Raw genomic sequence first — 24,565 nt, 5'->3', positions numbered from 1 at the left:
TTCTGCTTCAACACCTGCCACGCTGAGTTCTTGGTTCATATCCACACTTGCCCCTTCCCTCAACATAATCTACTCCATGCTCAGTCTACTCCATACTCTGCTTCCTTACTACCTTCCCCTGAATCGTAAGTACTAGACTGACACTTGTCACTGTTGGAGTAGTAGTGGTAAATGCCAAGTTCTGCTTTTTGTTCACTACCATCTTACATACTTTTCTCCAAATTAGTCCATTTTTAACCTTTTTACCAACTGCAGATTTGCTGGATCTTTTATTACTATTACTCTTAAAATATGATTTAGAAGTTTCTGTAGTCTGGCGAGTGTACTTTTTCTCAAAAAGAGCATAACTTTAGTTTTGTGTAGGTGAGAAACTTTAGCCTTGCTAACGTGAGAAACAACTCCTGAAAATGAGTTAATGGTCAATTCAATGATTAGAGGTCCAGTAAATAAAACTTCCTAATGCTCTGCCATATCTTAAGTTCTCCCTTCTGTGTTTAAATTATGTTGTCTTCTGCTTCACACTCTAGATATTCTGCAAATCCCTTTTCAAGACCTGAAGAATGCCTATGTATAAATAATCACAGCAGAGAGGAAAAGCATAGAATATTCTTACAAGCAAAACAAAAAGGTCAATGATTTTATCATGTGTATCTTATACTAGAGCTAAATGTTTATAAAGAGGGATTAAGATTTTTTTTTTTTTTTCTCCCTGGCAACAGCTATAATAAATACATTGCTAGAGAAAATATGTGAAATAGAAGACATTCAATCAACACTGAAGAAACATGTTTGGATACATTTTTGTGAGGAACTTGCAGAAGATTAACACCAATAAAATTCTGAGCTCCAGCTTACCGCCAATGTTAAGGTCTTTCAAAGTAAAACATGGGTGAGTTTTCCTTTGGGATGTAGTCAGACACTGTTTCCCATATTCATTTACTGATCGGTTACTAACAGGAAGGATAAACATTTCACATAGGTGATCAGGCAGTCACACAGAAATAAAAGCACAAAACTTTTCCCCTTTTCCTGCTTCTTCCACCACCACCAGTCATAGTTTTCAGCTCACAGAACTTAAAAAAAAAAAAAAATTAAAAAATCAGAAGTAGCTGTGTGGGCTGGTGCTAACGCAGATCCAGGATCTGCTGTGACACCTGTGTTTGGGGCAGCAATGACCCATCCGGCACAGCACGGCCAGGCTCTACCCCCTCCACCACCACGGGCTGCGGTGTCCAGGTCAGGTACCACAGTCTCTCCAGCCACATCAACTGTCCTGAGCTTGTTGTCTTAAGCTTCCGTGCAACAGCTCACTGTCTCACTGATTTTCAAAGACATTAAAGCTGAGGTTTCACAACCATTAATGTCATATTTGGGCAGTTCCTGATCTCTCAGAAAACAGATTCAGCCCAGGTAGGGTGTGAACAGACAGTCCTGCTTCTGCTGAATCAGAGTAAGAGCATGGCCACCGGAGGAAAAACAATAGCTGCTCTGGCTCAATACCTGCCAGGATGAATTTCTCATGCTGACATTTTCAACAGCTGTCAGCAGCCTTAAATAAGTTAAAAAGTGTCACCTTCTTATCTTAGTTCACCTTCCATGAGAAACACTTAGCCATTATAAAACTAAAACCAACAATCATATGTGTAATTCAAACTTAACTCGTGCTCCAATCTACCTGTTCATTTCAATTTAGTTTTTCATTTAAGTGTACCTAAATCAGCAAAGACATCACTAACACCTGTAGCTGTTTTCAGAAGAAGAAAACTTCATCCTCATTACTAAACCCTTACCTTGTGAACTCTCAGAAGGATTCATTTCCCCTCTGATCCCCCCCCCACATCCCTGTGCAGCATCCAGCTGACCCAGTCAGACAACACAGACTCTGCTAAGTGGAGAGGCGAGACAGAGCCCTGCTCAGCTTAACAGCATCACACCAGATGGAAAATGTCTGGATTTACAGATTGAGGAAGATTTTATTAGAAGTACTCTCACAGTGAACTGAGACATGCCTAAAATTGTGCTTCAAGATGTATTTTTTTTTTAATAGAATAATACATGACATCCCATCTTAATTACTGGAGCTCCACTAGAACTACTTATATATAATCCATAAAGAAGTGCAACAGGTAATTCCATCTCCATCTGGTCTCTGTACCTTCTCCCCCTCTCACATACACTTGTTTAGGATTAAGTTTTAATTGCTTTTATCTGGACAAAGGAATCATATAATCTGTTCTCTTCTTCCTCTCCTGCCAGATATAGTACTTCAGTCATTTTGTTGAACAAGTCCTCTCAAACTGCAGTTGGAATCCACTCTGTAAAACACCAGATGCTTTCTAATTCACTTGAAATCAAGAGGCAACAAAGACTCCAGTACAGTGGCAAAGACATGCTGGTATCGTGGCGCCTGCCTGTTTAAAACTCACAAAAGGAGAAATAGGATCTGAAATTTTAGGCGATTCAGTCTCAAGGTTAAGGCAGCCCACACTTATGAGAAAAGCTGTGCTACTATACTGTAAGAAGCAGAAATGCCCCTGTAACGCAGTGAGATCTGCAGGGTGTTTAAAACGCACCACCCAGTGGCAGAAAGCTACATCTGCATTTATAAGTAATGGCACAGCTTTACACGGGCAACAACTAATTTCCACAAACACTTTATTTTCTCACACGTTTCAAGACAGACAAAACCAACACTTTCATTATACTGTGTAATAGACTACTCACACACACAAAAAAAGACTACACCTGAGCCTAAAAAAAAAAAAATAGGCACCTGGTACAATCAATGTATGTAATTACCCCTCTAAAATCTTAACACATTTCTTCCATATCTTCTGCTCCTTCCAGAACACTATTAAATTCCCCCAATCCAGATTGCTCTCAGTAAGAAGTTTTCATTTCCCAAAGGCAGAAACACAGTTCTACCATTGTTATATCTGGGAAAGTGGAGAAGATACTTCGGAATGATGTACAAGGATCAGATATTACTGCTGTTATTCCGTAATAAATGATTGGACTTGCGAGTAAAGACAGGTTCAGAGCAAATCCCCAAGCCCAGGAACCCCTCTCTGCTGTGGAAGATTGGCTCAGGAATCAAATGCTCATCTTTAAGAATTAACTTGGTAAGAAAAAGCTGATATTCTGAAGCACAACAGTTTGTGCACAACCTAGCACAGGAGCTGTTTTTGCCCTTCCAGGAATACCACACTCAAGGCTTAAAAGTGAAATCAGGAACTACAGAACAGGAATTAAGTATATTCCCCCAAAACCCAGAGCACCCATGCACCTTTGAGAAGAAGGGCTTTCCTCTGGAGACAAAGTCACTGACAACTCACTTGACTCGTAATCTACACAGAGTGACTGCCAAAGGTCTCAAGCATTCAACTGTCAGTTTAACTGACAGAAAACACCCATTTTGATAACAGCCTAAGAAAGCAGACACATTTCAAATGGGCAAGAGGGAGCAGAAGCCCATGTCTGGACAATCCACATGTAACTCACCCTAACCAGAACAATTCTGCCTAACCAAAATGAACTTGGCATCCTTCAGAGGGCACTGCAACCTGGAACAGACAGGCAAAAAGAAGTAAGTTAAATTTACTCTCAAAACAAGAGCACTTTCCCTTACTGCCCCTGAAAAAGCAGACACTGAACTCTGAAGCCTGGAAGTTCTGGAAAAAATTGCATGTATTAGAAGTGCAATACATTAAGTCCCAGTAATCTCATGGGAAAGGATTTCACTTTTTCACTTCAGTGTGACAAAGCCCCTCATCAGAGGCTCCTACAGGAAATGAACGGGATAAAAATGGAATGATTCTGGAATAAGAAGTTGGCTCACACAGTAAAGAAAGGTTACGAGCAGGATGTACAATCATAACATGTTCATAAGTTATCTGGAAAATGTGGTGGACATCACAATGCTTTTTACAGAAAATACACAATTATTCAGGATGACCAAGTTCAACTGTCACAGCTACAATTGCACATGGATCTCTAAAAACCTGAGTGATAAAAGAGGGAAATGAAACATTATGTGCAAAATAAAGTGTATGAAGGGGATTATTCTCTACTGTACTGACACAGTGATGAGCTCTGACAGAACTGTTACTGCACAGGGATGAGATCTTGGAAAAACTGTTGCCAGTTCTCTAAAAATAAGAGTTCAATGATAATCCATGGCCAAAAAGGAAGAAGGAATTAGTTATTATTATGGATGGAGCTAAGAATAGATAATATCCTGCTTTATAAAATCCATGTGGCAACTGTATCTTGAACAGTAAAACCCCAGTAGCCCTGACTTACTAAAATACAGTAGAGAGAGGAAAGCAGATACTGTTTTAGATGAGCATATGGTTTGCTGCCTTATGGCAGCTGGGTTTTTTTTAATCCATATGAACTCTATATTTCTACAGTCATTAGACACTGAATTAATAAAAACCCCAGGAATAGTGATCAGCATACCTCAAGTGTTATCCCCCAGCTGTAAGAATACTTGCCTTGACCTGAATTTCTTGCTAGGCTAGGCAGTCAGGTTTTTGAATAACCTCCCATCTTTCACAATCGTCACAGCTCATGCCAGTGGAGTGGCAAGAAGAAGTTGCAGATAAGCAGTGTTTTGACAGTGGACAGAGGATGAGAAAGAGTAAAGGCTGTAGTGTTTGCTGCTATTTGAGCCTGTGCAGCACAGCACCAGCTATGGAGAAGCGCGTGCTGTCTGACACGGGATCTACTCACTAACTGTATCTGATGTAGACACCTCGCAAGCTGCAAGTTGCTCTTGAGAGTACAGCGAGCCCAGAGGACTGCTGTGAGTACAGTCAACGGAGATCTCGTTTCATCCAAATGTCATGTGCATTAGGTCAAACGAGTCACAACTTGAAGGCCACTGCCTGTGAGAGGCAAGGCAGCCTGCTCAGATGTGCACTTCTCAAATTAGCTAAGAGCAGCCCTGCGTTAAGTGACCCAAGAGATACAGAGGATACTACAGGAGGAAATTAAGAAACGAGTTGCTGCATGTATGCAGGTACCACGCAGCAATGCAGTTAGATGCAACGACCCCCCTTCTTGGAAGGCTGGCAGATTTGCTAGAACTCTCCAGAAACTACCTAGTAAACACCCCTTATTCCTCAGCCAGGAAAAACTTGGTCTCTCCAAAACCAAACACTGACTTACCAAATGTAACAATTCTCAAAGTGATTTATTTTTAAAACAAACAAAATGAAGAACAAGCCCATTTTTCCGTTATATTTATTGTTCTTTTGGGACGCACAATGGAAATTTCAGCTTTTGCTCAATTTTCTTTTCCCTTGCAAAACAGCAAGGTACACATTACAGCCATCATTCTACAATCAGTATGTACTTCAGAAGGTCTCCCAATTCCATTTTCAGATTTCCTGATGATAAAAGAGGCATATCTGCCAGACAGCAGTGTAGCTGAAATAAGAACAGTTTAAGCAATACTTGCTTAAAAAGCTGCACTGACTGCTATTTTAAGGCAGGTTTGGTGAAAGTTTGACAGGCAATTTCCTCAGGAAATTAAAAGAATTTTGCCTACAGAAATACATTAACTTTGATTGAAAAGAGGCTTTTAGAAAATACTTCATCAGTGTGAAATTATATTGATGTTACCCTTCCTTTACTTTGAAAGGCATTAATTAATCTTTCTGTTCAGAATTCAGACTTCTCAGCTATTCCTTTACCTTGCAGGAATGGCACAAAACAAAGGCAGACAGTGATGCATTATTGTCACAAAATGCAGAAGTTTCTCATCTTTACACCAAATCAGTAATTCGGGCAACACTGCAGTCTCCAGAATCCCTCAAGCTGTGTTCTCAATGATAACAGCAATACCTTGTCCACCGCCAATGCAAGCCGACCCAACTGCATATTTCCCGCCACGACGCCTGTACAGAAAAAGTAACAGTAAAAATTATTTACATTTATGGAACCACAGTAGCTGTTGTCCTGATTTTATGAAAGGAGGCTGGCTATCAACTAGGTACTACTTAAGATGATGCTTTAGAATGCGTATGTTGTTCTTCTAGAAGAATATCATGAAGCCTCAACTGATGTTGAAATATTTCTGTAGACTAACAAGGAGTTGTAGGTCTGAGTCTTTTGCCATCTAGAAGATGGTATGTTACCTGTTCTTAGGAACACAAAACGGCAAGGAATGACATTACAGGATACTTGTGGTTTCAACACATAATAAAAATGGCGTAAGTAAAACATAGTTTTATTGCCAAGGTAGTTTTTAAAGGCGAAGTTTTCTACAGCCGCGCTTTAAGAAACGGTTTTCTGCAAGGTGCAAATTAACTGAGGCTTTATGGTTGGACGCTAATAGAGTGCTGCAAGTACAAGCAAAAAGATACAGTGATCTCTGCCCTGAGGGGGGGAGAAAGGAAGATTCAGATTGAAATGGTGCTAAGCATATCAAGCAAGCCAAGAGCCGAAATTTCTGAAAATGGACTAAAGAAGAGAGAAGTTGATAATAAAGCCTTTTAAATGCACCCTGTTAAGAAAAGAAGAGACTATGCTCAACGGCCATTTCAACAAAGGAAGCCTTCCCAGGGACTGCCGTGGGCTTGGATCACATCTAGAGGAAGCAAAAAACACTCTAATGACGACAGAATGGAATATAAGGGAAGCTGTAGGGCCAGGGCTACAGCACAAAGGTTAAAAAATTTATTCAGAAAGTGGCACACTTTAGTGCGAAGAGTTTTAAGCGAGTCGACTGGAAGACTTCAGTCACACAGTATCCATGCTAAAGATCTTTTGCTGGCATAAATACATTAACATTGCATTCACTACCAGCAGCCATCAGCTACGGACATACCTTAATTCATGAACCAGATGAGCTGTGATCCGCGATCCTGAAGCACCCAGAGGATGACCTATAGCAATGGCACCTCCGTTGACATTGGTTTTTTCAGGGTCAAGGCCCAAAACTTTTTCGACAGCTAGATACTGAGGTGCAAACGCCTCATTCACCTGAAACACCAGAGAAACAACATAACTGTTCACATCTGACTTTCCACACAAGCTTTCAGCAGAATGTGCTCACACAAGGTTAAATGAGATGCACTTCTTTAGGTCATTTTGATTGGGAAAAACATTAAACGTTTACAGAAGCCTACTCAGACAACACACAAACTGTCAGGCAACCCAATGTAAATTCACACCCTTCTGGCACATGTGATGAAAAGAAAATACGTAGTATATTTTATAAAAAAAAGTGCATATATTTTGATGCAATGTGTTAATGAAGAGTCTATTGCTCTGAAAAAAAATGGCCTTGTTCAGAAATGGAGAAGCGTGACTGATTTTAAACATTAACAGTCCAGCCAACAGAGTGAAACCTCAGGTCACATGAGGATATTTTTTTTCCACAGCATGCTACCACATCATTTTCAATTTCCACGTGCCTGAGATTTTTGTAATGACTGTGCAATGGGGTGGTAGAACTAAATGGACAGAGGTCAGGCAGGTGAGCTAAGACCAGGGAGCTCCAGACATGCAGAAACACCTACCCTGCGATGAGGGGATACATGTAGGAGTGGAATGTTTCTGCTAAAAAGATCAGGAGTAACCTCACTGTTCATATTAAAACTCCTCACCTCTACCAAATCCATGTCCTTCAGGGCCAATCCTGCTTTCTTCAGAACCTCAGTAATTGCAGGTACAGGGCCTATTTGAAAGTCATATGCACAGTTAGTTAAATAAAAAATAAACAAGTAAAGGCTTATAAACATGTTATACACAGGGTAGCTTCATAAAGCCTCATAAAATCCCCTCCCATGAGACTGTGCAGCCACTGAGTTCTGGCTACGCCACTCACCTGGCTTTATTAGGTGGTAAAAGAACTCCTAAATCTCAAAACTATTTAAGTAGTCTTCTCAGCATACTGCCAGGGAACATTAAGAGTGTCATTACTGCTGCACAGCTATGTTGGTAACACTTGCAGAGCTTTCAAGTCAAGAGAACTGACAGTCCCCAGCCAAATAAAATAACTTCACAACAGATTTGAGGCATTCTCCTTCCCAGTACTCTTGGTTCAGCTTACTCTTTCCTCAAAACTTGCAGCCTCCAGGTATACAAAAAAGAAAAAGGCAGACTGTTCTGGAGTTTGCTGATCAGGTGTTTAGTTATGGCTACTGCTGTTTTGGTGTTTTTGATAATTTACCTGAAAACCTTCTAGTAAAAAAAAACCCCTAACAGTAAAAAGCTCACTTGGACCCAGGTCCCAGCCAGCTGAAGCCAGTAAGATTCTGGTTTGGTTTATTTTTTTGAAAACATTACAGAGTTTGGCAATAAAACTGTTCTCTGGAAGGAAGCTGACATATATGACCTGGTGTAATTCACTAGTGGATATTTCAAAGCACGGCTACCAAAGGAGACACTAAGAGAATCTGAAAGGGTTAATTAGATATGTGCTTGTAGGACAAAGAAACTGAGATGTTAAGATGGTATCTGATCGTTGGACAAAAAAAAATCCCCAATCCTAAAATGTTAACAACCCTAAATGCTCTCTCACTACCAAAAAATGGCACTGACAACACATACCTCAAAGAATAAAAATCATAAAAATATGTAAATGACTGAAGAGACAGAAAAATTAAATGAAGAAAGGGCCCAGTTCAAAGCTGGATTATTGGAAAGTCTCAGGCGGCTTAATACTATGGTCTAAACGCATCTCATTATGGATGGGTTTTAGTATGCCTGTTACGCCTGAGAGTAATGGGAGGGTCTCATATGGACAATACAAAGACCATTAATGACAGCCAAGTAGACTTTTACTGCCCCCCTTCTCTTTTTAAAATAATGAATTCTCTCACTAGACATTGTGAAGTAAGACTCCCTATCACTATCAGTATGTGAAAGGGCAGTTGTTCAGTCTGAGCTCCCGTTCTCAGATCTGCTGCTGTCATGTCAATGAATCTCATCTGGTCTTTTTGAGATGCTCGGGACAAGCTGTGGTGTTAAGGAGTTAGGATACTAACTGTTTCTCTGTATGATTTATGATGTTTTTAAACAAGCTAAAAGAGTTGCCTGACCTAGAAAGAATGGGCTAGTTTAGAAAGCACAATGACAGCATGAAGTCTAGCGAAAAAAACCCCTCCCTCTACATTTGCTTTGAAGGTTGTGTTAGTCAGATAGTCTGATCAAGAAAACAAATCTGACAATGCTTCATTTGCATTTCTACTGACACATGGAACCAGTCAACAATGACTTCTCTGAACAGAGTGACAGAAAGGAAAAGCAGTGCTGGGATACAATGCTGCTTACAAAATAAACAGAATGGAAAAATCCTGGTGTGTCTGGATTGGCTTTGAGGGTTTGTTTGTGTTAACAGCTACTTGATTAGGAAGCATAAAATATGGGACTAACGAAAAAAGAGAAGTAGTTGGTTTGCCAAAATAATACCTGAACAGATGTGCATCCTGGAATCCAATCTTAGCTTGAGCAACTGAGTAACTGCTGACGGTGTACACATAGCTAATATTTCTTCAGCAAGAGGCGAGGAAGTCAACTCACAGTTACACATTTAATAATGGGATTTAAATCTCGTAGGAAACTACAGTGAATTCCAGGAGAAAACTGTTTTTTAAAAAACATCGAGTGACTATTTTCTTGACTTACTAAGAAGGAGAGTAAAAAAGGAAAAAAAAAAGGTGCTTGGGAGACTACAGTTCAGTGCTGGTGCTACGGGTCAGGCACTGCACATATCCTTTCAGCCAAACTGAGGAAGGAGTAAGTTAGTCCCTCTGCCTAAGAGGGACAGGCTGACGCAGTGCAATGGACAGTCTCCCTGCAGTAAGCCACAGAAATGTCTTCAGAGCGACCAGACTGATCAGCACACTGCAGCCTCCCTTTCTTTCCTTGAGAATGCCCAACACAAGAGTATTTTAATGCTGCTTGGTGCTGTAAAATAAAGTGCCTTACTGCAACTTACCAATGCCCATTATGGAAGGGTCACAGCCAGATGAGTGATATGCTACTACTCTTGCCAGTGGGGTAAGGCTGTGCTTTTTAAGTGCTGATTCACTGGCAATGATGACTGCACCAGCTCCATCACACACCCCCTTGCAATAAGAGAGAAAAGCACTCTTAGTGGAGAAGATACAAACAAACAAACAAACCCCCCATGCTTTAAAATAAATATGCCCCTCAAAAAAAAAAAAGCTTGAGTCCAAAACACTATTTCTAACATTTAGTAATTGTGTTAGTGTTTATTCAAAACAACCACAAGTCTTTCACTATTCCGTCGACTGTGGAAGAAAGTTAAAAATAGAAGTTTAATTAATTTCAATATTTTAGGAAGGTAGAATACTTTTTACCACTTAAATTCTCCCTTACACTGGAAACATCATTCTGTAGACTTGCAAGAACACTATTAATATTCCGCAACATATGTACTATTAATTATAGAAGACACTTTACAGACACCCGTACTTACTGTGGCTATGATCTATTTTAGGCAAGAATTCAGATTATATAATCAGAGTGGTCCTTCTGGCCCGAAGAACATTAATCAATTGATTAAAATAATGACTGTAAGAGGAACAGTCTGTAGTGACATGCTGCTATGCATCAGACTACTCTGTGTAAGAGAAAAATGTGGTTTGGACTAGAGGATACTAACTGCGGTACAAAGATGATCAGCAGCAGTATGACCACTAATATAATGCACAATTTGTAAAGCAAATGTTCAGTAATGACTTCCCCCCTGTTTTGCCAATTATCAGGCCTAGCAGAAAGGACACAGCCAGCATAAAGATGAACCAATAACCAAATTGTATTTGATACAGAAGGGTCAGCACATGGGTGAGCGCTGGGGGTACAAACCAGTCAGATTATACATAACGGACAGCAATCCCACTGACCCCAACAACGACACCGCACGACCAACAGTGGGGGGGATCAATGGTGACATGCAGTCTCCCATAGAAGGGACGGGAGACAACCGAGTCAACAAGCCAAACACACAAGACCAAGGAAGCCACAGACTGAATCTACACAGCCCAAGTTTAGAAAGGCCAGACCTGAGTGGAGCCCAGTCCCAGGGAGGCGGGAGGTCCTTCCCCAGCAGGGAACTCTGCACAGGGCATCCCCCTCACACACAGACGCTGCCCCTCCTGCAATGGTCCCAGCTTTTACCCCTCAGTGGACACCTGACCTTGGGTTACTCACTGCGGGACCCCTGGGGCTCCTTTACCCCATGGCTCTGTCTGCCAGGCCGGCCCCACCCTGGGGGGAGCCTAAAGGGAAACTCACCCCCCTTTGGGAAGGGCTGTGGGAATCACCCACATGTCAACTTTAATGTGGGGCTTGGGGTTGAAACCCTGGCATTTCACACCCCCCACCAAAAAAAGCAGAATGGCTAATTCTACACAGTCACTGCAGGTATCAACTGTGTAATTCAAGGTTCATGAGGAAGTGCCAATCTCTCACTAAAAGAACAGTGACACAGAACCAAATTTTAGGAGACAGAAGCAGGCTGAAGGATCCCCCTACCATCTTGGGGCTGGAACAGTCAACCAGGGGCATTCAATTGCAGAATTAGAAATCACTTTTGTCAGGAGACACGGCTGACAGCCGAAGGTGGCGCAGCGAGACAAATACAGTGACAATAAATTTGGAGAACCTCAGAGGTGACACTTTTACAACCCAAGGCTTTGACGTACTCACTGAAGCATTCCCAGCAGTGACCGTTCCATCCTTTTTAAAGATAGATGGGAGTTTTGCCAATTGTTCCAGAGTGGTCTGGGGTTTTGGGTGCTCGTCCTTTTGCATAGTTTCTTTCCCCTTTTTCGTTTTCACTTCAATTGGTGCCATCTCAGCATTAAAGTAACCAGCATCATGAGCTGCAACCACAAAAAGGAAAATAAAAGGACTCTGATAAAAATATCAAGACGATTGCACAGCATGACCAATAATGCTATTTTCATGTGCACACAACTCTTGCTCTATTTTAACTAAGAGTTCCAGGAAAGTACTATTTATGCTTTACTTTTTTAAATAGGCTGGTTGGTGTTTTATTGTTTGGGGTTTGGTTTTTTTTTTTGTAGAAACTGGGCAAAAGCTCTACAATACATTCTCAAACTTCTCAAAAGAAACTCTCAAAAACTAAAGTGTTATTTCAGCTTTAAATAATTGAACTCTTTTTTAAAAATCATTAGATTTTTGGTACACATGCCCAGAATTGTTGCTTTATTCTACAGCTCTGTCACTTAGCAGAGCACCAAGAAGCTGTAAATCTCACTGAGAGAGGAACATGGAAAAGGATTCTGAGCCATGTTTTCTCTGTTGATAACCAGCATAAGCTACCGTATATCAATTAAAATCCTGCCCAAAGTGTTCCTCCACGGGTCTCACAGACATGGTCTTAGAACAAGATTCATTTGCCTAAACAACCTGAGGCAATTCAAGACATTGTAGGTATCGAAGATGCCCATAAGAGCATCCAACCACATCACCTAAGATGACTTTAGATGTCAATATTCAGGCAACTAAAAGCTACCTTTTGTGTCCACAACATTGATGTGAACACAAAAATTTAAAAGCAAAACAACTCCTATCTCCCAAAACTGAACTCCTAGCCACTTCAAATCATTCCACAAATGCAACTCTGAGGGATTTAAAACTAACGCACTGAAATGGCCGTATCTGATGTTGTTTAGCTACCTCTGAACTTTCAGAATAAAGTCTACAAAATCTTCTTCTCTCATGATTAGCCACAGGACTCTGTCTTTAGTGTGGAATAAGATGAACTGGTGATAACAAGCAGAAATAAAACCAGCAAGGCAAAATGCTAGAAAACAAGAAAGAAGCAAAAGTCTCTTCAAGGGCACAGTTTTTAGCAAAGGCTCCAGGAACAGCAGGAGTTAGCTAACAAGAGGTAACACATGATTGAGAAAAGCTACAAAAAGTAGTGCTACACCCATCCTAAAAAATAGAAAGTCTTCCTTCAAGAGAAGCAGTGTTAAAAAGCACCATCATTAGAACCTAAAAGTATGCTTAAATCTTTGCTTCTTATGTCTACCCTTGGGTTGCGACGTATGTTGAAGTTCCAGGACGACCACCACATGTTCTGCTGGGTTTTGGCCTACCATCCAGTTTACACAACTTTACAGCAACCCAGCGCCTCTAAGTTATGGCTGTGGCCACATAAACCACCCAGAGAACAGTTTAAACACAGGTCCTGAACAAATATCCCCTCTTCAGGTTCCATCTGCTCTAACTGTACATGGATTGTAGAATAGTGTATGATTTGCAAAAGAAAGAAAATGGATTTTTATCAATTATAGCACATGCTGAGAATGCAAGAAGGGTGTGGGTTGATGTGGGAGAGGACTGCTTTGCAGTGGAGAGGAATGAAAGGAAGGGAGTCAGGAATGAAGGAGGTGACATGTGACAGGCCAACAGCATTCACTGCCCAAATGGCTATTGAATGTCAATGAGGAAGACACAGCAAGCCAGTGGAAAGGGCCCGTTACTTAACCTGGTGATAAGCACAACACCTGACTCAGTATATTGAAAGTCAAACCCCCTAGGAGTGGGCTACTTGTATCCCAGGGGAAAAAAAACCAAAACGTGAAATACAGTACCTGCCAGTCACAAGCGAAACGACACCAAGAGTCACGAGCTACACAAAAGTTAAAAATACTTTGAATCGATGTTAAAAATGAACTAGATTTGAAACTAGTATCATATAAACACGTCCATTCCTAAATTTACTAACCAGCTTTGCACCTCTGTTGCGTTTTGAATGCGTATCGGTCACAGTCCTCTCGCGTGATGTTGTATTTTGCAGCCAGATTTTCAGCTGTAACTGCCATAGGTATTTTAACATGCGTATCTGTTAGACCTTCCCACAACGTGTCTTCCAACTGCATGGAACATTATGAAAAGAAAATCATAGAGGACAACAATATTAACATGCATTATTGACAGTTCCTAATGATTGAGCAGCCTCTTGGACACTAATGTCTCTCTATAAAATTAACTCAGGTTACCTACAGATACTTTATCACACCGCAAACCAGTATGCAATTTCTTGTGTGTTATTTTAGTTAACCAACACTGTGCTCTAGTGTGGTTCTTTCCAATCACATGTGGCCCGGAGAGGTTTGGGAAAAGCCTATGATTCTTAGCATTTCAGTGTATTTCACTGCTGCAGGAATCATTTACTCAAGACCTCTGAGAAAACACACCTGTCTTTCTGGTTACCAGGAAGGAAAGGTGAGGCACTGTGAAAAGGCAGAGCAACATACTGATTCTCTGGCTCTTTCTCTACTGTCAGGTGAAAACACCTTGCTTCAGTCAAAATTTTCTGTGGGTAAAACATCTCAGGTGAGAAAATATGCAACACTATCTTCACTTAACCTGATAAAGGCAAGCCCAGTCGGTCCAGAAGGGTTTTGTCATCTCTGTCACCGGTAAAGTTCTGCAAGATAAATCACTCATTTACCTGCAACTGAGTAATTCTCCTAATGAGAAGAACCCAGTGGCACCCGTGGAAACTCAGTGTATCAGCAACCTCCACGTACAAGGTGTTCTCTGTAGGAACTGAGGCTCAGCCACAGTGCCACACAGATTCAGAGAACAGAGCCAAGCATACTTCACATTCACCACCTCCATACCGGGAAAACCGTGTACAAAAAACAAAGGGCTGAAACACTGAAATATCCTAATTTAGGGTTTTGATGTTGGTTATGATCGAGTAAATGCTAATTACCAGAGCAGAACTGGATCCTCCTGCAAACTTCCCACAGTATTCCCTAAAGATTTATCTTCAGAAGAAAATGTAAAAATAACTTAATGGATTTAACTTCAAGTTTTAGAACTGAGTGATGCTTACAACTTGGAGATATAAATGTTCTTTATCAGCCTATCTACACATTGCTAGCCTTACTAGCTTTACTTGAACGGTGTACGCCTATTTCACAGCCTCTGACAAGTTTTTATATTATATACAGTACTTTGATGGGATGTATCAAGTGAACTAAGTTTGGCGTGTAAGAGTTTATTGCTATGCTTAACATGGAACAGTAATTCAAATACTGTTTTGGAAAAGGTAGAAAACTGGCATGCTTAACAAAATTGCCTGAACCTTATACTGGATAAACGAACAACTAAATCTGGATCTCCAATAATTCCATTTGCAAGGATACTGTGTCTACAGGCCTGATACTTTATGTTACTCTGTAAACATTCAGAGGGGGGGAAAAAAAAAAAAAGAGACTAGACCTTGAGTTCTGCTCCTAATCTGGTTCCAAATCGAATGTTTCGAACTGCATAGGGAGCCTGGCTCATGTTTTCAGCTCCACCACAGAGAACAACTTCTGAGTCATTAAGGCAAATTTCCTGTTAACAGAAAAACAAAACAGATCTAGTATTTACTCTGCTGGTTTTGTAAGACAGTAACAAACATTTTAGAACCTTGTCACCTACAAAGCCACACAAAGAGAATGAATTCAAGCTTAGCCATGTGTATATTTATGAAGGCTTTACCCTTCTATTAAGATTGGGTCTGTCTCTTTCATTATGTGTTCCTTCTTCCTCCTTTCAGCAAGGAACGATTGTATCAGTGAGGGAGGAAGAGAATATGGGTGTACATGTATGACAGGACGGAGGGCAAAGCCATTAACCATCTTCATGCTTGTGTGGTTCGGTTCACACATGGTTGAGCTTGTTTGTTTTTTTTTTTTAGCTCCTGATCTTCTCAACAGGAACACAAATTAAACCTCAAAGCTTGAAATGAGACCTCATAATTCTAAAAAAATGGGAAATAATTTTAGAAAACAAGTCAGGCAAGCTGCCAAAAGAAACCCCCAAAATGCACTAATTTGTCATTGGCAAAGTGCACAGAACCTAAAAGCCCCAATTCCTAAACGCACCATCAGATCACAGAAAAATTCTGCTTTCTTGAAGTGATTCACTCAGTTGGACAGTTAAGGTTATTTGTGTACTGGAATGGAAACAGATTAAATTACATTGATATGCATTTGAGATGACTAGTTAGTAATTAGTGTGACTGATTTGTAGTAACATGTGCTGAGATGCTTCCTATAATCACAAAAAGTCTTTGTGCACATTTAAGCAGCTCAGAATAGAAGCTGCAGCTTTGTTGTGTGCCAGAGAAATGTAGGAACATTAGCTGATGAAATGGCATCTTTGGAAAAGACCTCAAAACCACACTTCCAAGGTAAGTGGTCAAATTCCCCAACAGATTTTTTCAGTGTAGACCAATGTATGCGTAGCCTTTGCAGAAAGCAGAAAAAACAGCCAGATGGATATTACTGTAAATATGTAAACTGAACTCTACATTGTCTTCTACATTTTTTCCTGTAGAGGATCAGACCTCTAGCCAAAAGGAACTTTTTCTTTAAAAAAAAAAAAACAAAACGAAAACACAACTATGTGGTTGCTCAAATATTCATAAAATATCCTTTAATCTTCTAAAGTCTAGACCACTGGTCTGTATGAACAAATGAAATAAAAATCACTGTACCATCTTAGTGGTTTTGGCCAACTGCTCAAAGAGAAGCTGACTTTCTTCTATTTTAAAAGAAGTGACGCTATAAATTATCTAACCCATAAGAGGGTTTGGATCCTTGAACAAAAACACACTTAAAAAGCACAGGCTGCTCTTACATAGCTCTCTAGGTGAGAATATAAACAATGACCAGAAGATGAAAGCCTCCTGTTGTGGTCCTGATGCCCAGTAATGCCAGTTTGTACCAACAGGATCACAGAATGCAATTATTGCACAGCTGAGCTCTATTTCACTAAGCAACACTCATCACATTCCTTATATTAAACTCAAAATAGCTACAACGATCATTTTTAAAACCAGCCACGAAATATGGCACTGTGAAGGCTGAGTTCTTGCACTTAACCATGCAGGACTAGGAAGTGTCTACCAGTGGTAGCCAAAAATCCATGTTAAGACTCATCCCAAACATGAAATACATGTTTCTACACACGTCTTTTCTCTCAGCCTGATAAAGGTAACAGATAATACAGAAAGAAAAAAAAAAAAGTGCTTTGTACCTGACATCCACTGGCAATAGACTGGAAACCAGAGCCACAAAGTCTGTTGACAGTGAGGGCTGGAACTGGGACAGGAACTCCCACACGTAAACCAACATGTCTTGCAATATAAATGGCATCTGAGGAGCTCTGCAGACAGAACAAACAGGAGGTTTTGTTACACTCCAATTTCTTTGGAAAGTAAAAGTCTTGAAAACAGTGTAACTGCATCACTGACAGAGGATAATTTATGTTCAACAGAAACCCTACTAGTCATAAGAAGCACTTTGATTCACTTCAAAGAACCACCATCCTGTATGATCAAAAAGGGCCCATGTCTTAATACACATTTTAAAGAAACTCTGTGTCATAAAAGCTAGACATCAGGCCAAAACCAGCACTACAGATGTGAAGACTGAAGTCAGCAACTTAATAGTCTTCCCTTTTCCCTTAACTCGTATTTTCAAAACAGCATACACACAACAAACTGACATAAGACCAGATCCTGACTGGTAAGCAGTAATTATTTCAAGCTAAATTAAAATTGCTCAGACTAACAGGGGAAGCGCCCCCCAAAACAGTGTGGAAAATGCAGAGATGCCACTACTGCTTCCTATCCATTTTGCAAAATTTTGTAACTCTGATGTTCTAGCTGGACGCTGGCCTCTTCAGACAATAAAATCTCATTCCTCCACACTTTTCAAAGATGGTTATATCAGAGTTCTATCTGAAAAGCAAAGTACTGCACACAGAGCAGTCTTCTTCAGAACTTGTTCCTTTAATAAACCAGGCTCCCACATGAGATGAAACAAAAATGATTAGGCTTCTGCATTTCAACCACTGAGTCAGCAGATGATGGCAAGCACAGGTACAGAATAAAAAACTGTAACAGCACTGCTAAAGGTTTGTAATGGATCTTTTCCAAACAGAGAGAACACTTACACTCTCAGGGATCATGCCTTAAGCTAGTATGTACGATAAAGACCAAGTTTTGTGCACAACACTACTTGACAATGCAAGTTCAGAAAAAAAAAAATTAAGACAATTCTGCTGAAGAAGGAGAGCTTAAAATGGTCATACATTCATAGTTATTTAAACTTAATCATATAATACTTAAGTATTTAAATAATTAAGTATTTAAAAGGAATCCAGAACTAAAAAATTCTACTGGGATGGGGAATTATGATGCAAAGGAAAAGAAATGTAATTTCAACATGAAAATACTTTTTTTTTTTTTTTAAATTAGAATACTACTATTTTTATTGAGAAAGCATTAAGAAAGATTTGGATGCAGCAACTTTTTTTTTTCTAGGCCACAAACAGTACTTATAAAACCTAAAAGATTGAAAAAAAGCTGAGATGGTAGCTGTAAGAGACAGAATAATCAAAAGCTTCTCTTTTGGTTGAAAATCCTTATGAAGGAATACTGCACATTTGTTCACTTATCATGAAAGTTCTCAGACATTCGTTTCTTCTGCACCCTTGAAACACTCAAGGCAAAATAAGACTGCCTACCTTTAATAATGGTGAAGTCAGAATACAAAACAAAACCAAACCAGAAATGCTCTCTTCTGTCTTGCCTAAAACAGATCCTAATCTTGGTACGTGGACTGCAGTTTTGCAATGTTGGTGCCCTGCATGCAATAGCACCTACATCCCAAGATCTCTGGAAAAGATAAGGTTGTCCAAATGTCTCTGCCAATTGAGGGACGCATCCCTTCGTCTGAAAGTAAACTCATATTCACTCAAAAAAATTCTACCTAGAAACCTCAAGTCAAGTGGGCTCAAATCAGTTACAGTCTCCAGAAAGAAAGGGATTTATACAATCAGTAAAAACTCACAGATCATTGAGTTCCACGACTCAACTCATTAAAACAGGGAAAAATATACTAGAGATTAGCAACTAACCCCTTAACAAATTCACAATTCTTTTTAGAAAATCAGTTTGTCCTAGGTTAAACTACCTTTGGTACCTAAAGAAAGCTAAGCTTTGCCCCCAGTAGTATCACAAATCATGATACATAATCATGATAATGATAATCATGATACATAATCATGATCATAAACACTACTTACCCATTTCATTTCCACCCCTTTTGTTTATTCTTGGCTTCAAAACAGAGGTAACTCGCTATAAGACCACACTGAAGGAGACAACTGAAATCATCACTGACCAGTCAATTTTCCACGCCACCAACCTGCATGACACTGCCGACGATGACACTGTCAATGATCTCAGGAGAGACCTTGCCAGCAGCCAGCGCTGCTCGGGCAGCATGTTCTGTCAGATCGGTGGCTGTGAAGTCCTTCAGCAAACCTCCATAGGTCCCAAAAGGAGTTCTCTTTGCTGCAACAATGAATACACCTGCAACAGAAGCAAGAATTATCCAGATGTACAGAATCCAACAAACAGAAAGTCATCAAGTCAGCCTCAACTGCGTAACATCCTAAACTCTCAAGAAGCTTTGTAAATACAGGCAATGTGAACTCACGCAGTACACGATAAATAGGGAAGGTATGCAGAATTAATGGTCAGAAAGAAAAGCTGGAAAGATTCCAAAAATACCTCTTTTCCACAAAGAGTTTTGAAAAAAAACCCAGAAGACAACAAGTTTTTATGATACCAGACAGAGGAGGCTGCCACATCACATCAGGCATTAGTGCTAGTGCACTAAAAGTGTGAAAGTAATCTCCATGAAATCCCACTGTGGACACCTGTGAAGTAGTCAGATGAGGAACAGTCCTTCTAAAAAAACAGAGGCCACTACCTCATCCTAGAAAAATCAGCAGATTTCTGTCTTACACTCTGAAACAGTTTTCACAAAGAATTAAAAAAAAAAAAAAAAAGGTAACCCCCCCCATCTTTCTATATGTGTTTTAACCTTTCACTTAAGAGGAAAACCATTCCTTAACCAAAACTATTTCCAGAATTATACAAGACATCTAAACTGCATTAGCATCAGTCTTCCAGTTTCTGAGAAAGAAAATTCAGTTTTCAATGGACAGGAGAGCGTTTGCAAGCACGTGTGTACAAATGAATCAGCCAGAGGGAGAACACCTACCCACTGCTCATCTCTGCCTCTCCATGCAGAAACAAGTGGGAGAAGTCTGTGAACTTTCCCCCAGTTAAACAACAGAGCTCACATAGCTCTTTTGTACAGCTGCCATGAGGCATCCACAGTTATTTTAGGTAACACTGGAAGGATATATGCAGATATAAGAATGAAGGCAAATGAAAATGCCTGTTCTTTAAGCTGCCTGTGAACTCTTTTTGGGCCTTCTGTTAGGGGCCATGTGATCCATATTCCTCAGCTGGTTTGTCAGAGAGAGGTTGCTCCTCTCTCTCACATATTTGCATCCCGGGCTGCATGGTTTATAGAAAATGACCTTCCCAACTGGTGAAGGTCAAGCTTGCTCCACTGACAAGGACTTGAACACAATGTTGGGATCTGAAACAGGCAATAACTGTGCTCAGAAAATCACCTGGGATATACCCTGAAGCAGACTAAGCAAGAATTGCAGCTTCAAGGATAGGGACGATGAATGTAAAAAGCAGACTAAGCAAGAATTGCAGCTTCAAGGATAGGGACGATGAATGTAAAAACCAACATGGCTTTCGAAACCATAGAGATAGTGAAACGGACTAACCCCCTCCCACCCTGATGCTGCCCATGGGCTTCTTTCTGGGCTACCCAGAAGACCTTAGAAGGAAGTCTTTGCTAAGCACACTACTGCTGCTCCCTTAAAATGTAGTGCTGACACAGTAACTACCCAAAAACTGTGAGAAGCAGGACTTACTTCCTCAAAGGAATAAATAGCTGCTAACTATTATACATCCAGCAAGCTCACACTTCAGGTTTTTTAAGCATAGAAGAAACAGTCATTAAAAATATCTATCTCGAGAGGCCTCTGCATATTCAGAGGTCTGAAAAGTACCAAAGCTGGTGCTGTGGGGAAGGTCCTATATCCAGGCTTGGAGCAAACACTCAGAACTGACCCCTCATATACATGAAATGTATGCTATATCTATCATCATTTTTCACTCTTCATTTAATCATCCTTCAGTTGATACCAGCGAGTAATTCAATTTAACCTGAAACAATTCCTAATCCACTGACTGAATTTTTTTTACTTCATTTGTACCCATTTTTTCAAAAAGAGTTGAAAACTACTAACAGACATAAGGTGTTAAGTCCTAGAAGTTTTTTTTAACAAAGGCAAGGATGCTTTAATTGATTTATGCTTACCAAAACCAGGTGTGTTCAATACAGTCACTGCAGAATTAGTCCTTGGACTCTAAGTAAGAGACTCTAAGGTGAGAGACTGCAATTTAGACTAGTAGTTTTCATTTAACTATCCAAAATGTATTAACAATAATTCATGGAATGTTAAGTTTTAGTCTTCATTAAATGTTAACAACACCTGCAAAAAAAGACCCTTCACTCTTTTAAGGACGATCTCGTGTTCCCTGCAGCAAAGCAGGCCTTGACACTCGTTTGCCACCACTCTTCCTGCCCCCTGATTCCTGACCCTCAGTTTCCTCCAAAATTGTGCCAACAGCAGCCCATTACAAGGCTTTGCTGTGGACGAGCTCAGGGACCTGACCAAGCTAAAAGAACTTGTTCTCCTCCCTTTTGACCAGGTTGTTGGCTTTCCACGTTATTTGCTGAATCACATACACCCTACTGCCTTACAAACAGGCCGGGGGCAAGAATGGAACTTTGCCCTTAAAAGCTTCCTGTCGCAATAACATTTCTCTTGTTCTTTCACCGAGGCTGCTCACTGCTGCCCACTCCCTCACAACAGCACCACGGGGGCAAAGCTGCGGTATAGCTGGAAACTAACCCAGAGTCGGCAGAAAATGAGGGGCTAATTTTCATTTCGATCAGTTCTGTGACAGAGTTCACCTTCTGGCTGCTCAATAAAACATGACTCCAGAGTAAGAGAGAAGGTTGGACTGAACCAGCTAGAGAAGGCAGCGAAGCACAACCTTTCCTAGCAGCGATGTCATGCTGAATTAAACTGACCACAGAGCCACTTCCCTAAGGGTGTTATTACTCCACAGACTACTTAATTTTGCTTGATTGGAGAGACATCTACAAATGCTACTCCCTCCACAAAACTTTAGGAGGGGTGTCTTAAGTCCTGAGTGAGAAAGGACTCTGTAGCCTTTGAAAGCTCTAAGTCTCCATTAATTAGTACTGTCCCACATTACCAGGGCAAGACTTCCAGAGTCTCTGCAATTTTCCAAGGTGTTGAACACCAGATAAGAGAGATAAGAGCAGAATACTACCAAATTCATAGGGATCCAGAAAGTTTTGGGGCTAGACAACGAAGGTCACTCAGTCATTATCAAACACTCAAACCATCTTTTGAACTGGTTTTATGCATCTGCAATTATAGGCTTGAAACATTCTCTAACCCTCCAACATTCCCGATACACGGCTGGTATGAAAATATTTGTTCGTCAGATCCTATTTTGAAGGCCTACAAACCAATCATTAACCTCAAAAAAAATTTCAAGGATAAGAACAGTACATGAAAATTACTGTGGGAAGAGATGAAAGATCCTGAAGCAGGCAAAGCTGCTCTCTGCATTATCCAGCTGAGCAAAGAAATACAGAATTACGGTAACACTGACTAGAAGACACGCTTCTGGCATTGAAACCTCAAACCACGACTTACACGTGTGTTATTATTTAGGTACACACTGTTAAGTAGCAGAGCATTGTCAGATAGATAAAGATCCCTATTTTAATAAATTTCCGTTTTATTCTTAAACAAGATCAGGTATTAAAGGGTGTATTGATCTCATTTTTAAGACACGCAAAATTTAAACCTGCTAAAGTACTTCCTTACACAAAACACTTGCCGGAACCGCACAGTTTGTCCTGTGCTGCTGGTGCTAACACAAACTTACAGTCACTTCGAGTGTCACTTCTAGTCACCGCACATACCCACGGCTAGTTCCTGGACGCACATACGCACCTTCTGCTATAGATTTGTTTGCACCGTAACTGGCTTAAACACGGTGAAAAGTCAGACTCTCAGTTTCATAGAACAGTGCTGGGAACAGAGAAGCCTGCGACCGACACCGCCTGCCCCTTCTCCACCCTCCGCACCTTCACGCGGATCAAGCGGGGTTTTTTTGAAAAGCCGCGGGGTTTTTTTGCAGCTGTTTATCGCGCGGATGCTGACAACAGGGAGGAAACACTCCCCGGGAGAAAGGCTTCAGCGGCTCCGCTGTGGGTTTTCCGACGGGCATCAGGCGCTGCGGCCGGGGCAGGGCCCGCTCCCAGCCGGGACAAGGGCGGCAGGGCCGCGCACCTTCCCCTCAGACCCGGCCCAGCCTCCCCGCCCGCACGGAGCCAGCCCGGGCCCCGCTCCCCCTCCGGGGCCGGCGGCCACACCACCCCCCGCGGAGGAGCCGGGGCCCGCTCCCCCGCGCACGGTGCCCGCCGCGCCGCGGGCTGACAGAGGCCTCACCCCGCAGGAGCGCCATGGCCGCGCCGCTCCCCTCGGCCGCGCCTCACCCGCCGCACATTCGCCAAGCTGCGGGCGGAGGGGGCGGGCACGCCCGGGCAGCGCTTTTTAACCCATTTAAAAACAGGCCGGGGTGGGTTTTTTTCCACTTCTACTCGACTGATTTGTCCTCTTCGCCATCCCCCCACCCCTCGCCTGGAAAGGGCGGAGCGGGCTTTGCCGAATGGGCGAGCGGGCGGCGCGGCCCTGCCGTACCGAAATGGCGGCCGCGGCGGAGCGCTCCGGGCGGCGGCTCCGGCCTTTGCCCGGCCCCGGGGCCCCCTCGCCGCGGTCCACCACGAGTAGCCACTGCGCCAGCCGAGCTCCGCGGGAGCGGCGAGGACCCTTGTGCCGGGTAAAGCACTTGAGACCCGCGGAGGCCTGAGGGCAGCTGCCCTCCCCTCCCTCACGGCGAGAAGTCACACACCCCTTACACACCCCCCACCAAGCCCGGACGCCGCCTCGGGGGTTTTAATGCCGGTTTGTTGGCCCAGCGCTGCCACCGTTCCCAGGCTTCAGCCTTTCTGGGCTTGGATGAAGAGTAGGACTTGCCTCGTGGTCTTCTTCATGTCCCCTCTCCCTTGCGACCTCCCAGTTGGGCGTAGGGGAGGCATAGAAAGGGCCTTTCACAGTTCTGGTGGGTGAAAATTCATGTCGAAGTGTAATTTATGTGCATAAAATCTTTAGTGGAACCGTTCAGACTGTCTGGCAGAAGGTGGGAGGACCAGGACAGTAATAAATAAAAAATTTTGAGTCCAGATGAAAGTTGCCATATGCCTTCACTGATGCAGTCTAGGTTTTATAACTTTTCTAGAAGAAAAATATTTTTCCTGCAAGCCATCCCATTTTTGATTAAAAGTCTTGCAACTGCTTTCCCTACATAATTCCAATGATTTCATGAATCTAAAGATCAGTGAATGTACAGCAATATGCGACTTTGTATTAAAAAAAAAAAAGCAGAGGGTTTTACTGAATTTTCTTTCTCTGCCACTGACTAAATCTTATTTAA

At 41.6% G+C, this 24,565-nt stretch overlaps 1 protein-coding gene across 1 annotated transcript; it reads right to left on the bottom strand.

The window, feature by feature from the left end:
- Positions 1 to 5,178: 5,178 nt before the first annotated feature.
- ACAA2 (acetyl-CoA acyltransferase 2) lies at positions 5,179 to 23,652 on the bottom strand. Its single transcript, XM_074931584.1, has 10 exons — positions 23,521 to 23,652; positions 19,233 to 19,399; positions 17,056 to 17,184; positions 15,250 to 15,366; positions 13,742 to 13,889; positions 11,689 to 11,864; positions 9,953 to 10,082; positions 7,617 to 7,687; positions 6,836 to 6,990; positions 5,179 to 5,903 (listed from the first exon to the last, which is right to left on the bottom strand). The coding sequence occupies exons 1-10, from the start codon at positions 23,534 to 23,536 to the stop codon at positions 5,819 to 5,821; spliced, it is 1,194 nt and encodes a 397-aa protein (XP_074787685.1). The 5' UTR covers positions 23,537 to 23,652; the 3' UTR covers positions 5,179 to 5,818.
- Positions 23,653 to 24,565: the final 913 nt, after the last annotated feature.

Source organism: Athene noctua, chromosome Z, assembly GCF_965140245.1.
Source record: "Athene noctua chromosome Z, bAthNoc1.hap1.1, whole genome shotgun sequence".
In the NCBI taxonomy this organism is placed as follows: domain Eukaryota; kingdom Metazoa; phylum Chordata; class Aves; order Strigiformes; family Strigidae; genus Athene; species Athene noctua.
Note: the sequence above shows the minus strand (reverse complement) of the source record. Positions and strands in the feature narration are given on the sequence as shown.